This window comes from Simochromis diagramma, unplaced genomic scaffold (assembly GCF_900408965.1).
Source record: "Simochromis diagramma unplaced genomic scaffold, fSimDia1.1 OVJJ01000486.1, whole genome shotgun sequence".
Lineage (NCBI taxonomy): Eukaryota > Metazoa > Chordata > Actinopteri > Cichliformes > Cichlidae > Simochromis > Simochromis diagramma.
The window spans coordinates 3,472,146-3,499,198 of record NW_024387047.1 but is presented as its reverse complement, the minus strand read 5'-3'; the positions used below and the strand labels follow the sequence as shown (position 1 = coordinate 3,499,198).

The following is a 27,053-nucleotide window of genomic DNA, read 5'->3' as shown; positions in this document are numbered from 1 at the left end:
CACCCTACAATTAACATTGAAGTGATCCATACTAGGTTGCTGCTTCACACCCCAGAGGCTTTAAAGAGCAAGACGAGGCATAACACAGGTGTGAGAGTGTAAATCGCCCAGAGAGTTCTCGCTTTATTCATTCTGCACATTCAGTGAGTTGGAAATAATATAACATTCTTCATCTCACATCCAAAAACTGACCTTTGGAGAGATTTTTTCTGCCGGAATTACCAAAATATATTAACTATTTAAAGGTAAATCTGACACTGACAATTGTATGCACCTCATAAATATTACATAAAAATGCAAAATAAGAGCAGTACATCTGCAGAAAATCTGCACCTGTGGGTATTAAGACTAATTCTAACACCTTTTTTTAAATTTGGGGCTGTATAGAATTGGAATTTTACATCAGCATCTAATCTGATCTAACCTCTCTTCACATATTAATGAGCTGCATTGATGACATTAAATGCTGGATGTCTCAAAGCTTTTTGGAACTGAGACATTAGGATGACTTCAAAATGCAGCAGCCAGAATCCTTACAGGTAGGTGGAAACACGTTACCGCTGTTGTTTTGTTTGTTTGTGCTGCTCTTGCCGCCTTAAGATGTTATAACCTGCACTAGTTTTTATGTTTTTGTCTTCTCTGTTAAGCTTATTGAGTTTACACATAATGAAATGTACAATACAAATAAAGCTGTTATAGCTATCTCTTTAAAATGTTCTCGTCCTAGGCTAATAAAGCATGTTTTTTAGTCACCCAACACTGGACTAAAGAATTGTCTCTTCACACATTGGCACGCTACTTCGTGCTGCTTTAGGCTACGTCTACACTAGCTCCGTGTCCACACTACACTGTTCCAAAAAATAGTAATGTCAAATTAATTTACTGTGTATTTTACAGTTGCGTACTGTTTTTCTAGAATATCATTACATTTACATAAGTAGACTGTGATCTGACACGTCAAATGTAAAATAACATAACATCACTGTAAATGTAATAAAACACAATTTACTTGTTTGTTAAATATATTTTGTTGTACATATGCATATTTAGATCGTAAAAATACGTCCAGAAATGTCTCCCATCATGCCTTGGGACATGTGCTGCTGTTTAGATGTTCTTATTTTATTTTTTATGGTTACGTTACTTTTAACTGTTATCTTGAATGTTGTGTTTACGCCGTGGTGCAGCGTCACTGACAGTTGTTGTTTCGTAGAGAGAGTGCTGTACCATGAGTGACTTCTGTTGTGCTGTTGTTGAACCTTGAGGCACATAGTAGCACCAGTAAGTGTTTTAATGAAGAGCTCCCCCTACCAGCTTCGAGTTAAATAACAAGCGCAATCTCTCTCTGTGAGCTTTCTTGTTAAGATTTCTCTGCATGCCACAGTGTAAAGCATTGCACGGACACGCTGTGCTAATTAAATATTTTGAAAAAGAAATGTAGAGGTAGGAGTTGCAATAAATATAAATAACATGACGCTAAGCTTTGGCCAATGAATGTGAGCTAACAACAACAAGGTCGCGAGTATGGCTGCGACCGTAGGAAAAAACCCTAATATGAAGGTATTTTACTGTGAATTTTACAGTAATGTTCTGTTCTTCTAGAATATCATTAAAGTTACGTAAATAGACTTTGACTTCACATTTTGAATGTAAATTAACGTTAAATCACTGTAATGTAATACAACATAATTGTCATGATTATTAAATGTATCTGTCTGTACATATGCATATTTAGATTGTTAAAATACATTCACAAATGTATCATGATTTCACAAATATCTGTCCGTTATTTGAAAGATTGAACTCTCCGTCGTTGTGTCCGTGGTCAAGACTCTTCACCTACCGCCTACTAGTGATGGCCAAAGGGGCCGATGGTGCGATATGGCAGCCTCGCCTCTGTCAGTCTGTCCCAGGGCATGCAATCAATTGTTATTTAAACCAACTGTTAACTGTATATTTCTGTACATTTACGTATTATGATTGTTGTTTATAGGTAATTTCATTGTTTGATCACGTAAAAATGTTCCTAATTTAATGTCTAAAAGCACTTGGAAAAGGCAGAATCCCGCGTCAAATTAGCGCAACAAACTCTATTTTCATTACTGAAAATGACCGTATTTTTATGGGACAGTTATTTTCTGTTATTTTACGGTCGCATTTTGGCGCCCCAGCTGCCGGAATATTACCGTTTTTTTAAGATGTTTTTTTCCCCCTATTTATAGATGATTTCATTGTTTAATCACATTAACATGTTCCTGATTTAATGTTTAGCGGCACTTGAAAAAGGCGAGATCCCATGTCAAATTAGCGCAACTAATTGTATTTTCATTACTGGAAATAACCGTATTTTTATGGGACAGTTATTTTCTGTTATTTCATGGTCGTATTTTGGCGCCCCAGCTGCCGGAATATTACCGTTGTTTTTTTTAACAGTGTAGCTCCGTGTCCACACTAGCTCCGTGTCCACACTACAGTTTTCAGTTGTTTTCACAGAGTTGTTCATCCACATTGAAACAGCTGAAAATGCTTGCGTTCCAGTACTGCGCATGTGTGAAACGCAAGAAGATTCGACCTGCCTCATTTCTGTCTGCCGCTTATTTACTTTCAGGCTCTTTGAAACGTTGCGGCAAAATGTTGAGGAAAAGCGCCGAGTTTTTTAAATGGACTGACAATGAGGTGGAGTTGTTGCTGCGAGTAACACAAAAGCACAAAGTTGCAAAAGCGAGTGAGAATTAAAGAATTTGAAGAAAAGCTATCTGGAGCACGTACTAATTGATATTAATCGTTAATAGGGCTGTCAAAAGTGACAGCAATCAAAACAGCTGCTGTATAATGGCCCTCCGCTATCTTGGTTTAATTGGTCACATGACAGCATCACATGACTAAAATGTGTTATCGTTTTCGAAAAAGGCTCCGGGTTCGCTGTCCACACTGCAACGCAAAAATCTGCATTTTCAAATATATCCGCTTCGGAGAGCATTTTCAAAAAGCTGTGTTTTCCATGAATGAAAACGCCGTCTCAGTGTGGACGGGAGGCCAAAACAGAGAGAAAAAGATGTTTGTACCTTTAGTTTCAAACAAAAACATATTAGTGTGGACATGGCCTTAATCTAAGTAATTCATCTATGTGGGGCCCTTCAGTGGGGCTTGTTAAATTAAGATTAAATAACATTCACTCTACCTTTAGTTTCATATGTTTGGCTGCCCTAGCATTTGTGTTTGAAGGATTTTGATTTCTTCATGCCAGCTATGTGGTGATAATGTCAGAATCCCCGAGTAGTAATGCTGTATGGACATGAAATGAGCATTTTCCATGCAAAGTATGGGTAACTGGAGCAATTTGCTAGTGACCAAAGTCATCACAAAGACATTTTGAATACAACAGCCTCCTTGTGACCAATTCCACTTAGAAACAGCCAGCAACCACCACCAAGCATTTTCCAGCTGGTTGGGGAATAAACCACTTTTCCCTAGTGACAGGAGTTTGGCAGAGAGTCATCTCTAGGTCGCATATAGCTATTTTTGTTTGTTTCTCTTTTTTACATTGCAAAACAAAGATACTATTTAGCTAAATGAAAACCTATGGGATTTGTACAGTGGACATTACTGTTAACAACAGGAGAAGAGCAGTAAGACTAGTGAGAGGTCCCGGGCTTAACAGTTCAGATGTTGGAAAAAATGCAGTTTAACAGAGTCCAACAATAACACGGATGCTTTTACCCTTTCTTGTAGTAAATAACTTACCAAAAAAAGTCTTTTTACTGGGAGCATGTCGAGACTATGAAAATCAATTGTTTTCAGCTATCAGTAGCAGCGCTGAACACTCCATTGTTAGCAAGCAAGATATGATTTTATAGAGTTGTGCAATGACTTCAATAGAGTTTAACTTGACAGTCATTAAGATTTCCTGCTGTCAAATCAGGTTCACCTTCTTATTTTGACATTCAGCTAACAACAGTTTTCTTATGTGAATCTGTAATTGAAATGTTGATTGTCTTAATAATGAACCTTTTCTGTGCTGCTGTTGAAGAAACACTTAGCTGAGATGAGTCACTGATAAGAACCCTTTAAGTTTACACATCACATACGAGCTTCGAGCTAAAGTATTTTTCTCAAGGTCACACAGTGCTGCAACTGTTTAGTGGGAAGATAAAATATTATTTTTTGTTTGGACTCTGCTGTAAGAAAACCTTTTAAAACTGAAAGTACTGGCAGTGAGATCACTTGTCCATAATGAAAATAAATGTTAATTCCTCATTCGTCGACCTCTGCCAGAGCAGTATTGTCCTTTTTGTGACTCTGCTAATTTATGTCAGTTTCCAGAGATAGAAAAAGTGCCGAACAAAAGTTTGAAACATTTGAAATGCTGAGATGAATCATAAGAAAAAGGTCTTCCATCAGTAGCTGAATAAGGATCACTGCAACAGTTGGTATGATCCTCACACATCCCTGAGCTCAGTATTACGTTTGCTACACTTTGTATGTGGACAGGTGATTTAAAAAAAAAGAAAAAAGAAACCTATAACACACCTACTTGTGCTGAAAACCTTTGACACCGCTGTACAATGATATACATGCGTGCGAGCTACACAGACCCCGGAGCTACAAACAAAGTGCTGTAATTGCTGACAAAACCTGAAAGACTTGACGAAGAAGAAAGGGGGAAAATGAAACAATCGTGCGGATTTAAAGACAAACACGCACTCATGAGCTCTTTCCTGCTCATAAACACTAACATGCACAGACAGTGTTCACACGCACGTACACTGGTGAATTCATCCGTGGACTGAATAGCTAGAGGGTGCAAACTGTACAAATGTTGCACAAATATGACACTACAGTGCCAGGGGAGTTGAGTGTTTTGCCTGCTGTCTGCAGATGTATAGTGCCCCATGTCTATTTCTCATTTGTGACAACCACAACTGGAGATGTAGTAGAGCTTCAGCTGATTTAAAGTGACAGGTACACAAGGCCACCTTATCCATCACTGGGGAGTGGTCGGCATTCCCTGACTCCCAAATTGCTGCCCTATTTGCAGTCCCTGCTCCCACCACAACCCCACCTATAACGAGATGATCTATAGCGCGCCAACAAACCCCAACAAAGGTGTCAGATTGCCAGGACAAATAGGCAACAACAGACTTAAGGGCAGGAGGTAATCTTTTTCACATGCTTCAAAGGCGTGGTGCAAGGGAATTCATTTTATTGTGCCCATGAGCTAGTATACAAACTGTACTCCTGTTTTCGTATTTTATTTCTGTCCTCTCTCAGAGCATCTTCCCTCCTTCTCTCACTCCTGTATTTGGACTAAGAATCAAAAATTTCAAAAGTGAATGTCTGTTTAGAAATGTTTTTTTGCTGGGAGTGAGAAAGGGAATATTTTTTTCTCCCCCCCTAGCTAACACGTCCAAGCAGCAGAAGATAGTGGCGTTATTTTAGAAAGCTTCACACCGCTTATTAACTTGCGTCTTACCTTGCTTAGCTGACTGACCGGTGAGCCACTGTTGTTGACAGTGTGGCATTTGAAGCTGAGCAACGATTCCCCCACGGCATCACGCTCTCTGCTCATGTCCTTATCAGAGTGGGAGTGGCTGTCAGGACGGGGTGAGGTGGCAGTTGAGGGGGGCTGTCGAAGGGCTGTGCAGCACAAACCGTGGAAGTTTGACGGACGGATCAGAAAGGCCTCCAGAGCTATGTTAGCAGATACCTAAGATGAGCATCCCAGGATTTAGGAGTGGGGAGAGAGAGGTAAGGGTAGGAGAGCGGCGAGGGGAGGAAAGACAATTTTATATTTTTTTAATTTAGCCACTGCTTTTATCCCCAATGACAATGGGGAGGGAAAAATAGAAGAGGAAACCAAGAAAGGAAGCAAATTATCTTTAGCTTGCTTTGTTTTCACTATCTACTTAAGCCAAATTGACTTCTCATTATTCTAAACCACGAGAAAAAAGTGAAAGCTTTGCGTCATTTAGCGCGATAAGCAACCCTTGCCCTGAGTGTGGCCTTGAGTGTGAGTATTTTTTTTTGTAGTCCAGCTATACCTTAGAAATGGCCTGATTGTCTCCAGTCAGCGCCAGGTCAGCAATTCGCTCCACACACTGGACGATTCGAGTGCACGCCCTGGCCTCATTCTGTGCCATCCACAGGATATGCTCCTCCACCAGCATCATGTTGCTGGCAATGTCTGATATATAGTCCCCCAGCTGAGGAAGCACAAGCAGACGTTCATGCAAATGGTTGCTCGCGCACACTAACACAAACTGCACTGTACGTGTACAGCACACACACACACACGCACACACATGCAAGGAAGAAGCAGACTCATCATGCACATCAATCATAGAACAACAGGCACATTTGTAATCTGCAGTCAGGATTGTGAGGGAGGCAATGGTGGCTTCATTCATTACAGGGAGATTTAATTTAGATTAGGAGCTCCAATGGGGCATAATTGCTTCCTAAGGATGGCAGTTCACTATTTACTTACTGTACTTTTTATTGTTGCTTCATTGGGCTGCTCTTTATTCCGTGAATGAGGGTGGTCTCGTCACCATTGTCTTAGGAACGATAAAACTCTAAGTATCTCCTAATAATATGTCCTCCCGAGTGACCTGTGTTGAATAATTGCACAAGTGAGAGCTAATATTGATTCTTTTCACTGACTAAGCCCAGCACCGTTCCCCCTCACACAACCTGACCTTCAGTGTGATGCCAGTATAACAATCCCATTGCCTCTACTGAAGAAATTCACTCAGGGTAAAAACATGACTCGCCCAAACATGAGATGCATCTTAACAATGATTCCCATTCAGGTCCAGTGCCACAATGGCCAGTGGGATATTGTATGAGGTGAGAAACATGTTACTGTGTCTTATAAGGAAGCTTCTGTGGTTTCTTGTTGGGATCTGGTGAGCAGTGGTTGTGCAGACGTTCATCAGTTATGTGGTCCTAATTGCTAGTTGCAAGTCTTAATAAATACATGTTCAATTAGTAAATCATGGTCCCTGTTAGAGTCAAAAAGCTTGATAACGTAGGGTATCTTTAGAGAAGGCCTGCACTGTGATCGACAAGTCACTGACATTTCTTGGTTTTTTGGTTTTTCAGTGATATTGCTTGTCTAGTGCAAGAGCAACTAACTGATGGGTAATGTGATATGGTGTAGTCTTTAGGGTAACCTCTAGATGAGCATTAAACAAAACCTTATTCTTTCTTAGGGTGATGGAAAAATGAATGAATGAACATGTGCACAGATCAGAATAGGAACTGCAATTAGAACTATTGTCTAAGGCTGTCTGGGGCGACCATGGCAAATTCAACCCTGATTGAAACAACAAACAAAATACCTTCCTCTTTAGGCTTAATAGCTGCTGTCTAATTGTCACTGTAGACAAGAATAGCACGTTGCAGGTATTATATGTTTCGCAGGGTTCCCCTCCTACTGTCCTGAGTTCCCAGAAAAGTTACTTAGCAAATCAAGTCCCTCTTCTGACAGTTAGACGAGCCGATGGCATAAGCTGGTTGAGAGTGAAACGGGTCAGATATTAAAATGGAGACCTAGAAACAACATGTGTTTTCACTTTTAATAAGCACTCTTTGACAAGAGTAGGACTGGCTGATTTAAGCTAAATAACTGTCATTAAGGCCCCAGTGACTGCAGTCTAAAGACCGGCTGGTGGCAGCCCGGCAACGACCATTTGCCGAGGAAAATGTGTATTCCCAAAACCAGTTGGTGAGTGGTTGCAGGAGGTTGCTTGCAGTCACTCACATTGGTTGCAACGACGTACAGGTTATGCCACTGAAAACCTTGTAATTGCTTTTACAGTTCATTCACACAGCATCTTAGGGGTTTGATTCTGTTTAATTCAGTTGTAAAATATTGGGATGATTCCACTATAAATGCATTGGATGTAGTATATTTCTGTGCTTCCTCTTACATCTTTATGTTTCTCCACTAGCCTCGTTAGTCTCTCCACCAGGTGGGTGACATAAATGACATCCATGACATCGGTGAAGTGCGCCGCCCTGCTGGTGAAGGCCACCAACTGCTGTCCAAAAGGCTGAGCGTTGGTCGTATTAATAGGTATCTGGAAGAGAAATCAATATATTGTGCAGTATGCAACAATTTTCAGAGAGGACGAACATGACGGCTTGTTATAATAATTCCACAAAAACATTGCACAGTTGATAAGATGAATAAAATGAATGAAAATTTCAAGAATTTGTGTAGTTTTGCCAACTTTGTCACTTTAATGCAGGAATCCTTTGAGCAGAAGTAGACTAAAACAGCTTGCATATAAATGTTTCATACACAGATCTGGAAATACCTGCAGGCTACAGGTGAATCAAAGCAACTGGTAGTTTTCAGGGAATATGAACTTGAAATCTTGCTGTTAAGAGTAAGCTGGAAACTTTCTAAATAAGGATTGATGGACAATTTAAAAAAAAAGAAACAGAATCCATAAATGAATCCTGTTTCCCAGCAGTTCTCGGCACTAGTTCTACACTAATGCTGATACCTGGGTGAGCTCATGCAGCACACGGGTCAGTTCACTGGCATAAGGGCACTGAGTATAGTCCTCCTCAGCCCACCGCCCAGCACGGTCGCAACGTCGCCACGCCTTCTTTTCTGCCCGGCTCGAGGGGTGAGGAGCGCTGCCAGATGGGTGAGGGGCAGAGCCAAAGGTGGCAGGAGCACAGGGTAGGAAGGCCAGGATGCCAGCCAGCGTCTTTGGCCACCTGCCAAAGAAATATCAGAAATATCAGGATCTACACAAACGGCACCAGATGGCAATTTCATACTCCCTGTACTTAGGAAAGTATTAATTTGCATAAATGATTTACAGCTAGGCTTAATTATTTTGCAGATGACTCCCAGATTCTTGACTGTGAAACACGCGTCTGTCTTATTAATGACTTCTGAATTAATTTTATTTACTAACTTTATTAATGAAGTTTATTGTCTATTCACTTGGTGCAGTGAAATTTTTTTTTTTGTTAATCACAAAAGACATTTAAAGGTGTTGATGTCTTCTCCCCTCTGCTTGTGATGGTTTCCTCTGGCTTTATCCCACATTTGAGTATCCAAAGACATCCACTTTTACCTCCTGTGGCTCCAGATGTGTGAAAAAATAACTTGTGTGATGTCGTCACAGTTATTTTTGATATTTTTAGTTTCTTGCAGGCACAACAGAATAAATACTCTCAAGGTGATCTTTGGAAAAGCTGGCTTTGTGGAGTGGCACAGCTTGACCCATACAAGGGCCTGAAAGTCAGGATACTTCATCCTCTACTCTGTTCTGAACTGTTTGTAACTTCCACAGCATATTGAAAGAGCGTTACAAAATCGCCTGCGTACCCCACTTAAATATGCACCACAGTGGCAGATGGAGAATGTCAGTGAAGGATTTATATTTCAAGCAGAACCTGCTCTTGCCTGTTACTCCTAAAGGGAAATTCAAATTAAGTGTTGTTCTTACGGTAATACAAAGTTCACTGAAGACTCCTCTGGAGCAAGAAATGAGACTTTCTCAATAATGTCATCAAGAACCAAGTCCTGGAGCTGCTCTACTGACCAACCTATGATAGGGGCTAGTGTGATTTTACAGTCAAATGGATCATTTCCATTTTCTGGGTAATGCCTGTTAGTGTTTCAATAAAATAAAGCTCATTAGGGTGTAAAAAGGCAGCCAAACATTCACAGTCTAGGACACTAGCCTGTATTTCGCAGATAACAAAAGAACTCCAGGTTTTGTTACTTGGCATCACCGTATATTAAAGGTCTGTGTTTCTGTAGCCTTAGGACAGAGCGGCTTGTGTTCTCACATGTTGATCAATCAAAGAAGGAGCATGTGTCTCATGTTCGTGGTTTTATGCTAGAGGCAGCATCACGTTGTACTTCAGAAAATAAGCTGAAAAAATGTTTAATGTGAAAACAAACACTTTTGACTTCATCAAAATTAAAATAAAGGAGCAGTGCTCTCAGGAGGCTAGTAATCTGTTCTGAGGGTAGAGACCTGCCATCACACTACTCCCCACCCCATTCTCTTTACCCCCACCTCTAGTCATCCACATTGCTGCTGCTGCAGCAGCTACTTAGTAATAAATGGCATTAATTTCGCCCCCAACAAAAAGGGGGCTCATTTTCCAGCCCATTACTCCAATGCTCCAGCAGAAACAAAGCCTCTGTGCTTGCTGCACTAGAAGTGGGCTGTAAAGTACAGCAGCTACAAAAGAGTGTACATGACAACAGCACACCCACAAGGGAAGAGAGGTGGAGGGTGTGCGTGCATGTATGTTAACAAATACAGTTTTAACGTGGTTACATGGAGTCGAGGACAGCGAAAATGGAGTGCACAGTAGATGTGTGGCGTTTTTCTTCTGTCTATGTGAGACTTTAGTTATTCATCTTGTTCTCTGTAGTCATGATATAAATCTGGACTACAATGAGCCATAATGTGTGTAGGAGTTTCTCTATTGCACATAACAATTATTAAATAATATGAACTGTCCAGACTCTGCTGTACTAGTGAGCCAAACTTAGAGGAAGGCACACCAGTTGTAAGATGAAACGAAAAGCAGCACGACACTACCTAAAACCAGACTTAAGTACCTTGACTGGGCACTCTATAGAGGGATAGCAACAGAGTGAGTTAGTTCTGTGATTAGAGTATTAATTTTTATAACATGCTACTTTATAATTGGAAATATTTCTTGTGAAATAAATAATAGTGGGGTTAAACTATTGCTTTATATATCAGGAGAATTCCTGGTTTCAGCTTTGAAAACCAGTCCATTGATGCCAAGCATAAGACCAAAGTACAATGTGCAGGCAGATTGAAGGAAATTGTTTATTTACATAATATTTACTAGAACTTTTATTATTTATTTATTGATCAATGGTCTTTGATCAATGATCAGTGGGCTTTGATCAGTGGTTGTTGATCAATGGTCATGACAATTTTCATATTACTGATCAAGAAACTGACCTCACAGCCCATTGTTCATTCAGTGTACTGGTTTCAGTTATTGTGCAATGTACTGTTTATAAGGCTGGGGAAACCTGCAGTCAGCTGAGACTCCAGAAGTCACTTGGATGAGTGACGAAACGTTTCTCCCACTGAAAACGCTACGTCCAGATGAACAGAATCAACCTTTGGGACTAACCTAGCTAGGTTAACAGTTAATAGAACTGCAAAAGCTGGTTAAGCTATAGATTATAGGTTTTTACAGTAATCAGTGTGTCAGTTAAGATGGATTTTATTATCTCTGAAAAAAGCGAGACTGACTGTTTCCAACCATATCATTTTAAATCCCAATGTAAATCCCATGTACTAATGCTGTAGAATGAGTATGTGATGATTGGTGGGAACTCTTGCTCATACCAACGATAAGAAAATTCAGCTAATGGGTTATGAAGGGCGTATTTTAACACAAAACACAATTCTTTACCTAACCAGTTTTGTCCCTAGATATAGGCAAAAGCAAGTGATGCAAGTAAAAATGAATGTGGGAAAAGCAGATGTTCTGGACAGCAATCTTCTGGTTGCAGGTAAGTGCCTCCAGATACAGATATTGCTGGGGTTTATTTTTCCTCCTCACATGAGAAACATACATCGAAGGGGTATCTGCATGTGTCAGAATATGTTGGTGATGGGGTATGAGAAGAAATGGTTCCTGAGCAAGCCACAACTGCACAAACACATGAAATGTACCAGGTTTCTTATCCAACTCTCAAAAATACATTTACTATTATTTTGAGACCTTTTTTTTTCCAAATCAGCCTGTATAATAAAACTGAAAAACTAATCTGCCATTGTCTGTGGCTGCAAGGTTACTCACCTGAAGTCCCCCTTGTTGTTGGTGACTCTGTCAGCAGGGCAGTATGATGCTGACGTTTCCAGAACCACGATTTCCATTTGCTGAGAAGTGTTGCCACGGGAACTGGTCACCAGGCACTCCCAGATTCCAGCAATGGGCACATCGATGCTGGAGAGAATAACCTCGCTGGAGGAAGAGAGAAGACACGTAAAACTATGAAAATGTGTTTTTAAAATGACATATCCATGAGGGGGTTGTGTCAGTGAACCTCTTCCTATGAGATTTAGGAGAAGTTCGAAGTACCGAATTAGAGCCTAGTCGTACATTTGGGGTTAAATGTAGTTTTAGGATTAGTTTTCTCTCGCGGCTTGATTTTAGGGTGCTTTGAATTATTTTTGGATTAGACTAAGGATTAAAGTCAGTCAAAAGGCATAAAGAGTTAAGGTCATCTTAAGACGTCTGTAGAGTGCAAAGATGTGTGTGCGCTTGCGTGGTTCACCCGATCTAATTCATTCAAGGGACCTTTGTCCATATACAAGTATGTGGTAGCTTAAAACGTTGGCTGTGACTTAAGATGATCATTACTCATGCTTATCTTTCCTACTTTGTCACAGCGATTCTTATCTCAATGGAAAATGCCTGATTAAACAAAGAATGGTGAAACGGTGACAAAGAGCCAATGCAGGGCCATTTGCCAACGCGACTAATCTTGAGGATTTTACTCGTTATAAAAAAACAGAAAAGCCGCTGGAGATGGCTAAGCAATGGGAATAATCACCATGGAAATTCTACCTCCTTAAGAAATGCCAACTGTTTTATTTTCAAATACAATCCAGTTGTAGTCAAATATACACTTTGCTTTGTGTCTGTGTAAAAACCTAATGCCTTTTTTGTGTGTTAATTAAGCTGCATGTGTTTGTAATACACAGTATGCCACTGTATACCCCCACTCGGCTGCATAAAGTTTTTAAATGCGACTTAAGGAACAATGCTGCACAAATGGGAAAGTATTACAGCTGACATGGAAAATCTGAAGTGACAGACTGGACAAGAAACGAAAATCTTTCAGAGTAAAGATGATTAGTGGCTGAGTGGCTCTGATGTGCGAAAGCTGTAATCCCAGAAAACATTTATCAGACGGTGTGAGGAAGGCATTTATTTCGAAAAATGAAATGCCTTCGTTTTTTTCTGCTTCTCTCACTCCTCCCTGTCATCCTTTTTGTCTCAATATGCTTATTAGCAAAATTATTTCCGGCTTCCATGCGTGTATTTCAAGAAAGTCAAAACAACCATCCCGACAACCAACACATGTAAACATATTCACACATCCCAGCCTAATACTGCAAAACAAAAACAGGACAATATCTTCTACACAGTATGAAAAACCCACAACTTCTCTAAAATACCAATATAGTTTATGTATATAACCCTGGTTAAGTTTTTTTTATTCAATTTACTAGAACAAATAGAAAGACTGGCATTGATGTGACATATAAGTAAAGCTCAGAATAGCTCATAAAGTTAGTTTTACACTTCAGAAGCCCACTCATTACCACATCAAACTGTAGAATTAGTTTTGAAATTCCCCACACATGAAATAAAAGAGGTACCATTTTAATTAGTTATCTACAGAAATAACTAGGAATCAATGCATACTAGCTTTTAGTATTTGTGCTAAGCTAAGCTAAATAAAAGATAGCTTGAATATCCGATAAAAGGATCATCACAAATTGTTAAGGGATGAGTGTGATGGAGGGTTTTACACAACCCACATGCTTTTAGAGTAAACTTAAGGTTGAAAAACAAGCTTATATTTTAGATTAGCTAAGACCAAAAATATGCTGGAAAAGTAAGCAGTAAAAAGTTTAAGAAGTTACTGTCCACATCGATAAAATCCCTCAACTTAAAGCATGTGTATGTATCCTTCTGTGTTAAATCTGTACCACAGGTATGAAGGCCCCGTGTCATAAACCCTTTGGAAACCCTGTGCCGTAACCTGAGGTGTACCTTCTTAGAAATATAACTACACATCACCACTGATGCAGCCCACACAGATAATAAACACTGGCAATAGTCTGCCTCTTGTGTAGACTACAGTCATTGGCTCTGCATAGACTAATGCCAAAGTATAAATTAAGCAATTAGCTTATTAAGTAGTCAGTAAGCTTAAGAAGTGCAGGTACAGTAATTTCTCTCTTTTTCCAGTTAGCTTAGCCAAGTGAATACTTAACATTTTATTTCACTTTACCTGATTAGTGACAAATCCACAGTTGTGCACATATAGTACCAGTTGGCGTGGTTTTCAAAAAATCTTACAAAAACATATGGCACATGCTGCTTGAACATATCCTTTATTAGACTGGTTACTTGACAGCTGACAAGCTGTCACTGGGTTTCATTTTCACACTAAAAGCAAACATTTGCATAGAGCTGTGAATTTTGTTTGAAACAAAAAACAAATAGGTGTGAATGAACCACAAAACATATTTAAATAATAGTAAACTAGCAAGAGTCTGACTTGTGTTTAACATATGAACTGCTAATGCAAATAAATTGAAATGAGGAGACCATGCATTAAAATGCAAAATCAGTTCATCAGTTAAATGAGCTATTACTGAAATGAAATCTTTCTACTTTGTGATCTGAATCTACTACAGAGGTGATGCGATCATACAGTAACGTTTCCAAATGAAAACACATTGTGCTTTCATGTGAACTTATCTCCACTGCTACTTGTTTAGAAAGAGGAGGAAGTTCAGTGAATGCTGTTAACATTTCCAACATATGACTTTGCTCCAATGGCTTTCTGTGAGCAAGATATGGAAATGAATAAAATGAGTCCTGATTTCATCTTCTGTGTTCCACTGAAGCTCCCCTTTCTGATTGCTTTTCTAAGACACCCTAAATCAGATTTGAACGCTTGACTGAGATGATGACATTCTGGGCTACAAAACAAATGTGTAGGCCTGTGCCTGGCTCTTTGTTTTTGTGCAAGTGTAAATATGTGTGGTGGCATTTTGTGAGCAAAAGTACATTTTCAGTTGTCTGAAAAGGACCTATTTTTTGCCTTGTACTGTCATTATGACAGATCTTCTTACATATACAGTAAGAATGTTTGCATGCCTTACTGAACCTTACTCCAGGAATAACATACTCCCCAACATGACTGCGATGATTTTACATGCTTATTCTGTCTGACACAGTACAAAAACCTCACATTTTCAATCACCCTCTCTCTCCCCATGTCTCTTCTCCAGCCCCACTTAAACGTAAATGAAGCCCTGTGGAACAAAAAGGATGTTGTGTTAAACTTTGGATGGGCTCTCCATTAAAACCTTCTTGGCACAGTCAAGCCTGTCTTCACAGTACAACAGTTACACAGCATACAACAATGAGGACATGGTGTCTGGAAACTCAATATAAACAGATAATATAGATAAAATATTAGGAGGTATTTTGAAAGACTAAATCCATAGACCAAGTCAAGCTTCTCAGGCTACTTGCACAGGACCTGTATTAAACGGCGGCTGCAGTAATTCATAGATTACTCATCAAACTCTGTGGTGGTTACATTTTGTTTTTACACAGGATAATGAAACGGGAAACTCTTGCTGTCTGTAAACCCAAAGTTTAGTAAATTGTTTATCGATTTAGCAACGGAGATGCGAAGAGACCCGAGTATTCCAGACCTTCTTCTGTGGTGTATTAGAGTGAAAAAAGTAATATACAATTTGCACAGGATAGCGTCCTCATTTCACCCAAAACTCTCTTCTCCCATCCTCCACTTCATCTTGTCCAATACCTCCTCCAGTTTCCATAGGAACCTTTTAATGACTGGGATCACCTGCTCCTGTTGCTCATGCCGTTGTATTTACTTAAAGAGGACGTTTTGTACTCATTTCACGCTTCACTTGCATTTTTTGGTTTTAAGGGAGTAGCTTTGTTTGATTTACAATTCAACCTAATTTCTATTTATCTTAGACCCTCTGTGCAGCTCTATCATCATCCACTATATGAAGGCAGTTGTCTTGTGCTCCCTTTATGTTTACCTTCCTCAGATTGGCTACCCATCCTGAGCAGAAGGTCTGAATAGGCGGAGCTGCTGTGCTTGTGACCAAATACCATTTTTTTTCCTGTCTTTCATCATCAAACAATTTTGTCAATAGTGTCTAAAAATTAGTCGAACCAGGCAGCGCTAGTGTGATCTATAATGAATTAAGTAATTAGTGAATTACAAATTAATGATAATTTTATAATGCTTAATTTAATGTACAGTGTATCAAATGTATAATCTATAGTAGTGAGTAGAATCCCTGCCCTGGTAAATGGTGTCGTTCTTTGCATTTATACTTTGACTTTTTTTTTTTAGGGCAGCATGGTGGCACGGTGGTTAGCACTGTTGCTGCACAGCAAGCAGGTCCTGAGTTCAATTCCAGCATCAGGCCAGGGTCTTTCTGTGTGGAGTTTGCATGTTCTCCCCGTGTTTGCGTGGGTTCCCTCCGGGTACTCCGGCTTCCTCCCACCGTCCAAAGACATGCAGCTTGTGGGGATAGGTTAATTGGATAATCCAAATTGCCACTAGGTGTGAATGTGAGTGCGAATGGTTGTCTGTCCCTGTGTGTTGGCCCTGCGACAGACTGGCGACCTGTCCAGGGTGTACCCCGCCTCTCGCCCTATGACAGCTGGGATAGGCTCCAGCGCCCCCCGCGACCCTGAAAAGGAGAAGCGGAAGCGAATGGATGGATGAAATATAGTATTTTTGGATATTTCCAAATTGTGATGTTTAATACAATATCAACATTGTTTTACATCATTTTATATATTAACTCATGAAGTCAAGTTTACTGTATTTAGGATATATCAAAAATTTAATGTCAGATAAATAACTGTATAAATGTACTTAAGACAAAGAGATTTCAAACCCTACAACATTTTCCAGCACGAACTGGCTGATGATTTTAGTGGAACATTTATCGATCGTTGACATGGTCCCTTAATGATACATATATTTAAATACAACGAGCACAGTGAAACACACAGTGGCAGCAGAAAATGGACCAAGTCCATCCATTCATCCTTTCTCTTCCACTTATCCTTGTCAGGGTGCACCCTGGACAGGTCGCCAGACTGTCGCAGGGCTAACACGTAGACACAGACAACCATTCGCACTTACATTCACACCTATGGGCAATTTAGAGTTTCCAATTAACCTATCTCCACGAACTGCATGTCTTTGGACTGTGGGAGGAAGTCAGAGTACCCACAGAGAACCCACACAAACATGGGGAGAACATGCAAACTCCACACAGAAAGACCCCAGCCTGATGGCGGAATTGAACTCAGGCCTTTATTGCTGTGAGACAACAGTCCTAACCACCATTAGTTTTTTCAAATTATTTATGTCATCACTTTAATTGTTTAAAAAAAAATGTATTTACATGTTTACTAATAAACACATGTGAAAAATCTTCATTTTGTTTTCCAATAGACAATAACACTTATTCAGGAACGTTGCACATGTACTGTAATGGTTGTAACCTGTTAATGTGCCGAACATAACAAGGTTGTAATGAAACATTATATTTAGAATGTAAATATATCATTCCCTATATATATATTATGTCAACATAGACAATAAAACAAAGTTCTAATAGTATTAATGTCATTTTGACTTTCAGATCAATCTATTTACCTTGAAGGAGAGGTCAGAGGTCAAATGTGACATGATATTTTGAATCTTTGTCCAGTACTTTTCATGTGTTAGCAAGTTATAAGGCTTATTTTTAAAAATTTGCCCAGTAAATCCTTAAATTGATCAGGGGAGCCTTGGTGGATATAACCCAGATTTCACCAGATTGTTAACATGACCTTGCTCTAAACCCCTATAAAGTTTTATCAGAATCAAGCTATTGTGTTTACAGACAAAAAAAAAGTAAAAAAAAAAAAAAACCCTGCTAGTGTGGCGTCAATAATAACCCTATCAGGAATGTTTACACAATAGGTGTCACTGCAGCACACAAACCAAAACAGATCAGTGTGATAGCAGTTCCACTAAATTAGAGCGTCTCTCTCTCTCTATCTCTAGACATGAATAGTGCGCAGAGGGGACAGTTACATCACTGTTGAACAAATGCCAAATCTCTGAATGCTGGGAAATACAGAGGGAAATACCCCCACCCCCATGCACAAAACCTCCCACCCTCACCTCTCCTTTTCCTCTCCTTCTCCCTCCCTCCATCCCCCCCCCTCCCGACAACTTCGCTGCTAAATATTCGGCTGAGGGATGATCACTAACATCCCTGGTGAGCTGCTGCACCCAGAAAAAAAAAAAGAAAAAAAACAGAGAGAAAGAAGAGCAGGGAAACCATGGAGCAGCCTGTTTAGTTTTCAGGGAGGGGAAAAAGGTCATTTTCACATAATGAACATATGAAGAAATCACACCACTTAGTGAAAATCAATAGGGCAGAGGCACACAAGCCGCAGAAAGCACTGACCTACATCCTCAGTAATACTGCACTATTGTAGAGCAGCTCCCAAAGGACTCATTAAGAACATTTATGCTTGTGCATTGATATTTAACACTTTGTTTACACAATGTTGCTTATGAGACTGTAAAGTTTCAATCTGTCCCACCTCAACTCAGCTATGTAGGAAATGTTCCAAAAAAGCATCGTTTGTGAATTTGCATCAACTGATTTTGTCAATTTTTAAATGCCTAAACGAGTATATGTGTGCAACCATGGTATGCACACACACACACACACACACGGTGGCATAATTCACAGATACTACTCCCACTGTAGCAGCTTCCATCAAATTAGCTCCATGTCTTAAACCACTCGATGCACTACACTATATAATGTGGACTATAAATAATTTACACCTCGTGTTATCGTTGTTTCACTTCATCCAATGTAACTAAGAGCTTTTATTTTTCTTTATTGAGTGAAACTGGCAAGCAGTAAAGTGATGAACCCAGAGGTAAAACCCTACAATATGTGTGGACATAATCACATTTGGTCTCCTTATCAACTGACGCTGCACAAAAGCTCGTAAACAAATGGCGAAATCCAGCGCAGAAAACAAAGGAGAGAAAAAAAAAAAAGCTACCAAAAAAGAAACAGAGACAGAAATTTAAGGAAAATACTGCAGAATGCAATAAGAGAGGAAAGAGATGCTGGTAATAGCAGAAAGAAATTAAAGTTTATGCGCAACAAAATGGAAAAAGAGCTTTTAGAGAGATCACCATTAGAAACACTTTGACTTCTTTGCCTTCAGTAATGCATCCACATCAGGTTTTGTGTAAGATTAGCCTGATTAAAAATGGAGAGGATTAAGGAAGATACATCCAAAGTGTCTGCTGTTGCTAGCTACAGGGCTCTGAAATGTTTGATTAATGAAACATGAATCCCAGGCTGATCCCACTGCTGCTGCTAGCATAGCTAACACTGGGAGTTTGGCCTGACACCATTACTCAGCAGGAGTTTGACCCACGTCGCAGAACCACCAGGCCTCATGGGGCCCGTTTCTTTGCTGCTATTCACTGTGAGCAATGTAAATGGCTTCACTTATCGGCCCACCTGCTCTAGCAAATGAGAGGCCATGATGACATGGCACAGCATGAAATGAGAGGGAGCTGATAGATACAAAAAGAAAAAACAGAAAACAAAAAAACCAAACACTTTTCATAATGTTATGCCCATTTCAATAAGCAAAACACCCTGTCAGGCTTTGAATGTCTACACTGGCTGCCTGCCTGATACTGCCTAAAGCAGGATAAAGCAGAATTTAGATGAGAAAATAGCCGCAAAACATTTTGGGTTCACCTTCAAAGAGGTCACTTCACTGAGGCTTTGGCATCTCTGCTCACACTGCTGCAACGCTGTGCAACAAATCCAGATGAGGGCTTTAAGCTACGCGCTAAATCCTGTGTATTCAGTCTTTCCCCTCTGATGGGGCATGCAGGGCGAAGCTCACTGACTCAGAAGACATTTATCCAAGGTGAACGACACCAACACGGCCTGCGATGACTAATATCTTGTCCACTGTGCTTAAATAAGCATCGACTGCATCTGGCATGTCAAAGGTCAAAACATCAGTTAAGTTTTTTCTTTTTCTGTTTTTTTAACAAAAATTTTGCAGGGCTGATGAAGTCAAAGCACTAATTTTTTCCCCCTCCCTCCCTCCCACACACACACACACACACACACACACACACACACACACACACACACACACACACACACTGTTCTCTCAGCACTCCACTTTAAGATACAGCAAAGGGTGAAGGGTGAAGTTCAGCCCATGCACAGCAGATTGTTTTTGTTGGCCCAAGCTCTGTTATTCACTCATCAGCTATGGAACTAATGTCTGCTTTTTGTAGGTTTTCTACATGAGGGAGACACTCTCAGGTGCCAAGAGAAACATGACCTAAATAGGTTCCACTTGGAGTAGAAAATTACATTATTTGTGTATACTGGGATAAGAGTGGTGCGTAATTGCAAATGGGGCCCTAATCAGAATGGGAGTGTTGGGAAATTCATCGGGATACTGTGCTGGAAAAGAAAGACAAAGTTTTGAGGAGAGGGAGATGGGTTCATGTAGTCTACAGTGATATGGCTGATGAAGCAGAAGGCTGGAAGAGACACTGACAGACGTCACCAGTCTGTACACAACCATAATAGAGGGTTTGTTACATAAGGTGTTTGGACCCCCGAATATGCATAATGAGGGCTGAGTGAGCCTAAATCTCACTGTCTCCAGTGAGTTTTCTTTCTCATGACATCAAATGGTGAAAGTTGTACTCAGACTCTTTACTTTAAGCTACTGTTTGCAAAGAATGTTTTGGATTATGGCAGAATGATGTATAACAGCAGGAACAGGAATACGAATAATGTGTAGTTATTATGTTTAATAACCATAATCGATCTGATCTTAATCTGAGCTCACAAATCAAAAGTTGGAGATCAAAACTGGAGATTAAATTCAATCAAACTGAAAATAAAACGAAAATATCGGGGACGTGGAAAATAAGATATTGAAATATGATAAATTTGTAAAAAATCAGTACATTCTCTTCACTATTATAAAAAAATAATGATTAAACAGTATAAAAGCCAACATTATTATTCTTTCTGGACTTAACTGCAGATTCATCAGCTGTAAAGAAATCATTCACATATTTTTAGCTTGAAAAAATATTGCAATATCATTACTCACCTGGCTTGTTTACACATATATAAGAAACAGTGATTTAGATTGTGTCGTGTGCCATGTGTACCACTGTGTATAGCACTCCCTCTTTCTTTAACAACAGTATATGAATGTCTGGGACGTGAGGAGAGCAGCTGCTGGACTTCTATATGCTCAACAGTCCTGGATCTTCTTCATCATATTTTTCATGTCATAACGCGCCAAATGTTTTCAGCTGGTGAAAACTGCAGACAGGCCCGTTCAGCATTTGGACTCTTCTACTATGGAGCCATACTGAGTTAATAGATTCAGTATGAGGTTTAGCATGGTCTTACTAAAATATGCAAGGCATCCCTTATAAAAAAAAAAACTCATCTGGATGGACGCATGTGCTGCTCTAAACCTGTAGAACTGTTCAGCATTGATGGTGCCTTTCCAGATGTACAAGCCGACAATTTCATAGCCGCTAATTCACCCCTATACCATCAGAGATTGCTATAGGGGTGCTCCTTCTCCAGGCTCTTCAAAAACAATTTCAAAATTCCGATTTCTGACCACAGAACAGTTTTCTACTTTGTCTCAGTCCATTTTAAACAAACTTTAGCCCATAGAACACAGTAGTGTTTCTGGATCATGTTCCCATATGGCTTTTTCTTTGCATCACAGAGCTTTAACTTGTATTTGTGGATGGCACGCAAACTGTGATTTCTGTAACTGTTTATGAACCCATGCTGTGATTTCCATAATAGAATAATGCCACTTTTTAATGCTGTGCTGCCTTAAATTGAATTAATGCCATTGAACCGCACTTTTGTGATGTAGTTGTTTTGCAGACTGGTGAACCTCTGCCCATCTTTAATTCTAAGAACATCTGCCTCTCTAAGACCCCCTTTTTATACCCCAAAGTATTGTTGATGAGTTTCAAAATGTTCCTCCAGCTGTTACTGTTTAGTGCCATTTACTTTTCCAGCCTGTCGCAATTGGGTTTGTACTTAATACCCAACTGATGCTCCCATCTTTATCAACAAGACAGGACTGAGCTATCGCAGCAGCTGCACTAGTCACCGTACTCAACGTGTAGTTTTTGCTGCGCCGTGTCATGTCTTGCATGTGTAATGCATGTGGGCATCCTTCTTCTTTTAAGTGTATCCCTCACCCTTCACTTCTTGAAGAATTACAACCTACGCTACCTACACAGTTTAGCATTGCAGTACTTCCACTGTCCCCTTTGTTACACTATTAGAAAAAGTTACTGCATATTAGATTATGTGTATGTACATGCAGTTCAGTTGGAAACAAGTGTCTGAGGGTCGATCTTTATTGCAGTTTTCAGTGTTGTAGCAATGCAGAGGCATAGGGACAACTTGAAAAAGTGGAGACATTCCGGAGAAAACTCTAAAAAAAGAAAAGTGATGCTGATGCTGAGGTTTATTCTGAGCTGTTATAGCTATCATTTAGAAGCCCACCAAGTCCAGTATGCCTCCAGCATCAGTGTAAATGAATAAAGGGCTGTGATGATGTCACAATTGGCACAAGTGACAACCGTTGCGGTGACCACAAATGAGGCTTAAGGAACATTTAAGACTGGTGATTAATTTTACTAGTTAATATGCTAGTAGGTAGTTAAATCCATAATGCATTACAATTTTAAGCTGATTATACAGTATTTGGCATGTAAAATCTTAATCTGCAATACAAGCTGCACGAGCTGCCAAATAGTGTTTAGCGGATAAAAAAAAAAGTACAATATTTCTTGTTAAATTGTAATTAAGAACATATAAAGCAGGATGATGTCAAACTATTCAGGCTCAAGGACCTCGGAAATGTGCCAGTATTTGGTAGCACTTCCCTGTTACGACTGTAAGCACTGAGAAGAGAGTGACAAAGTATTGTATTGATCCCTAACGGTGAACACCTTGATTGAAATGAACCTAAAACATTCATCACCACTGAGACACAAAGACACCAATACATCACTAAAAGCACCCACACTACCTTTAATCTAATTATGCCACCACAGGGATCACCGAGAACGATTATTCACCACTGAGTTAATTTTACATAATAAAAGCAAATAAACCCCACTGACTATCAGTGGTATTTGCAGCAGGGGAAACGGTATACCTTCCCAGTAATGGAGCGGAAAAGTAGCTGGTGCTGCTGCTGCCAAACACACCACACAACAAGAGGCGTTCTGGCCCCGTTAACACAGGGAAACATATTTCTGTCAGCACTCCATCAATATTTATGTTAGAGAGGCCAAGTAAGAAAAAGGCAGCAGTTAAAGCAATCGGCAGCAATGTGTTCTTGTGTCTGAGCCCTGTTGCCACGGCATTATGTCAAAAACATTAACTGTAACACACAAACAGAGGAGTGCGTGAGCACGCCCATGACACAAAGCAGGCCAGCGCTAAGGAGGCAAAGATGGGAAGAGGACAGAAGTTTGAGGCAACGTCTTATATCAAAAAATAAACATTTTTAAAAATGCACAAAAGCCAGTGTTGCTGCTTTAATTTATCACTGCAATTATGATTCAGCATCTGTTCCTCTTAGCGTGTAAACAGCTAGTGCTCGGGGAGCGGCTGGACGGCCAACCTCTAGAGACGGGCCGCGGATTGCTCTGAGGTGTTGGCACCGTGCCAAGCCAATTTTGCCCTGTCCTTTCAGATCCTTATCAAGGGCGGTAATAACAAAAGGTAAATCACAGCCTCTATGAGTGAGTGAGAGAGCGCGTGTGTGTTTCCGCACGCATATTTTACATCTGTTCCCGTGGAAGTGGCTGTGCTGCATGAGTAAACGCATGCATATTCTGACGAAACTCCTCATGCATCAGCATATTTGTATGTGGATTTTGACTGCGTGGGCTTAGTCGGGCTCTGACTGTGTGCATGTGGGTCAGTGCAACAGGGCAGTCAACAGCTAATCACACATTAGATGCACTCCCCTATCCTTTGTGCACACCTTGTGAGCAGGCAGCAGTCGTGAATGAGGGTTTCTTCCACGTAGATGCCTCGGTCTTCCTGCGTGGTCACGATGTGCCCGTTATGACGCCACAGCAGCTCCACTGATGGGTCCAAGTAGGAAGCGGTGCACTGCAGGGGGAGGCGGTCACCATGGAAAACAAGCTGCCTCCGGGAGGGGATGAGCTGAAACAGGGGCATCTCCAAAGGTCCATCTGGAACACGAAGAAGATTTAAAGCAGAATGGTTATGTTGTAAAGCTTCCTTTAGCTTCTTTGAGACAGGAAAAAAGCCAGAATGGAGATTTTCGGGGAATGGAAGTTCTACAGACTCAGCATCACATATGGATTCAAATCAGGCATCAGGTCTTTCCACATATTCCACCACAAGCACAAGCATTCTTCTCGGGAAAACCAAACACGCATGCTCCTTAAAATATTATAAACACACAGAAACCTTTTGTCAAGGTCACACCCCTCCCCCATCCTTCACACACTGTTGCTGTTGCTCAGCGAAACCAACAGGAGCTGATAAAGTGACAGCCTAGAGTGCTCCCCTGGACTCTCCTTGACACCTAAAATTTTCCACATAGGAAGCTGACAATAGCGCCAGCAGCTGGCCAGGTCAACAGGCTTTTTTGCCAAAGATAAAAGGCTACAACTGGGAGGAGATTAGAAGCCATAGGAGTGTTTAGTCTAGTGCCAGAAAATGGACCTGATTTTGGAAAAATGATTGATCTAAGCATACTGTTGAAATATGATATACAACACAGTGTAATGTCTCTAATCATACTGAACCCTTGGAGATCAGTGCTGTCTATTTTGCAGGGCATGGATTGGTGCCTTGACAGCTCAGTGCACTACACTGGGAACTCTCTCAGAGCTTGAAACAATAAAAAAATATCTGTGAATAAAAAAAACATCCAGTTAAAAAAATCATGTAAATATAAACATAATGTAATAATTAGAAAATCAAGGTATTTTATTTTTAGTCACGTTCCTTGCACATGCTCCAAAGAGCAACATAAGCAGGCACTTTGCCTGCATTGTGTCTTTTGTAATAAGTTATATATGCTGAAAGCACCAGACACACAATTCAATTTGTGGCTCATAAACCCTTTTTATTGTTCGATGAATTGGTTTGAAAGAGGAAAACAGTGAAAGATCCATGTTGGGTGGTAGCAAAAGGTCTAAGTTCACAAGCTGACATTTCCCTTGAGTAGCCTTGAGTAGCTAGCAATATTACTTATTGTAACATAGAACCCACAGGGCAATCACAGCTATTAACACAAGCAGAGCCTTGACCTCAGCTTTCTACATAAGTAGTTTATAATCATAGGTGTATAATTAAAAGTGACATGCTTTTGAGAGTGACTTTAAAAACTGGTCACTAATATTGCCTCCTCCACGGCAACATCTCAGTGTAATTGCTTGATGACCCTGTTAGATTGTCGAGACTCTATGACAGTAGTGGCAGATGAGGCTTTGCTATCTCCTCTGCATGAAACACAACAGAAACAGCATGGGGGCCATTGACTGTTGACTAGTCTGGTGCTAACACTGTTGAAACAACACTTTGAGGCAAGGATCAGAGTGTGGCTGCTTGCCTTTGGCCACTGGACACTGTCAGAGCAAAATGTAATTGTTGGCTGTGGGTTTGGGAGTGTGTGTAGGACAACAAAAGGAAGTCAGGGACAGGGACAGAGACATAATTATATGTGCAAGAACTAGGGGCATGTGCACTGGAGCCGAGTCTGTGAAATAAAAAAAACAGTACAATGCTTTTGAATTAGCAGTGCCTTAGCACCAGATTATATGTATGCATCTTCTTTTAAATCCTATGTGAAATATACAGTTGTGGCCAAAAGTTTCCATACACTCATCATGTGCATGAATTTGGAGGTTCTAACAATTTCCTTTAACTGGTATTTTTCCAGCAATCATCATCTTTAATGATTAAAAAATAATAATTGGGTGCTCATGTTTGATTTTATTTTGGAATTTCTCTAACCTACACAGGGACACAACTATACATAGAGACTGAAATATACACATACAGTCATCTTAATCTTTTAATAAGTGGTGATGAAGGTGCTAAAGTGTCAATTAACTTTTCATTCAAGACTACAACTGGAAGATTCTCTTTGCTAGCATGAAATTTACTTGTTTGACAGGACTCACTGGATTCACCAATGGTCGGGAAAATGGGAAAGTCCAAGAACCTTAGTGAAGGAAAATTGTAGATTTACACAAGGTCTCTTGGAGCCATTTCTAAACAACTGCAGATTGTCAATTGCAGGTAAGTACTAGTTATTCAGATATGCCAAGATCTGGAAGATGACTAACTGAAGAGCCAAAAGTAAAAATCGAGTTAGTATGATTCTAATCATCTTGAAAGTTTAAATTTGATCGTCAACCCAGGCCAATCTGTAGTGCTGATAGTGTTTCATTATGCGTTTTCTGTTCAGGTGTATTTTCACTGCACTGGCACTTTATTGGGATCATTTTCATGCTATATAATGAAGCCATTGCCAGTTAGACAATTTTCAGACTATACTGCATGATGCATCAAAATCTGATGGGACTTTTCCTAACTCCATCGGTTTAGACAACATCAACTGGCTAAAATGCAGCCGTCACCCAGCTTCCACCATGTTTTACAGATGGCTGTAGACACTCACTATTGGACCGCTCTTCTTGACCTCCTCTCTAAAAAGGATCATGGCGCAGCTTAGTATGGCAAAGTTGCATCTAAATAATACACAAGAATTCTGGAACAATGTTCTTTGGTGCAGTGACACCAAGATGGAAATCTGTGGACATACTGCACAGCTCCACTTTTGGCAAAAACCAAGTCATCGAGCCAATCATGAACTCCTCTGTGTACCAAAGTATTCTAGAGTCAAATGTGATGCCATCTGTCCCATATGGAAAAGATATGTATACATTTTATAAAGTTTGTATCTGTATTGTGTGAAACTTGTATGAAAAGCATACAAGAGTGAAAACAGATATAAGATCCCTTGAAAAATGATATAAATGAAACTTGTATGTTTTGGATACTTACTAAAACAGTATATGAAAG

At 40.0% G+C, this 27,053-nt stretch overlaps 1 protein-coding gene across 2 annotated transcripts in view; it reads right to left on the bottom strand.

The window, feature by feature from the left end:
• Positions 1-27,053, bottom strand: part of LOC120741650 (adhesion G protein-coupled receptor A3) — a 174,752-nt gene that overhangs the window by 99,590 nt on the left and 48,109 nt on the right. For both annotated transcript variants that reach the window (XM_040044624.1, XM_040044625.1), the window contains exons 7-12: positions 23,971-24,184; positions 11,839-12,003; positions 8,517-8,736; positions 7,935-8,084; positions 6,042-6,203; positions 5,474-5,707 (exon numbers count right to left, since the gene is read on the bottom strand). In XM_040044624.1, coding sequence (XP_039900558.1) covers positions 5,474-5,707; positions 6,042-6,203; positions 7,935-8,084; positions 8,517-8,736; positions 11,839-12,003; positions 23,971-24,184 — 1,145 coding nt within the window. The remainder of the gene's footprint in view (positions 1-5,473; positions 5,708-6,041; positions 6,204-7,934; positions 8,085-8,516; positions 8,737-11,838; positions 12,004-23,970; positions 24,185-27,053) is intronic.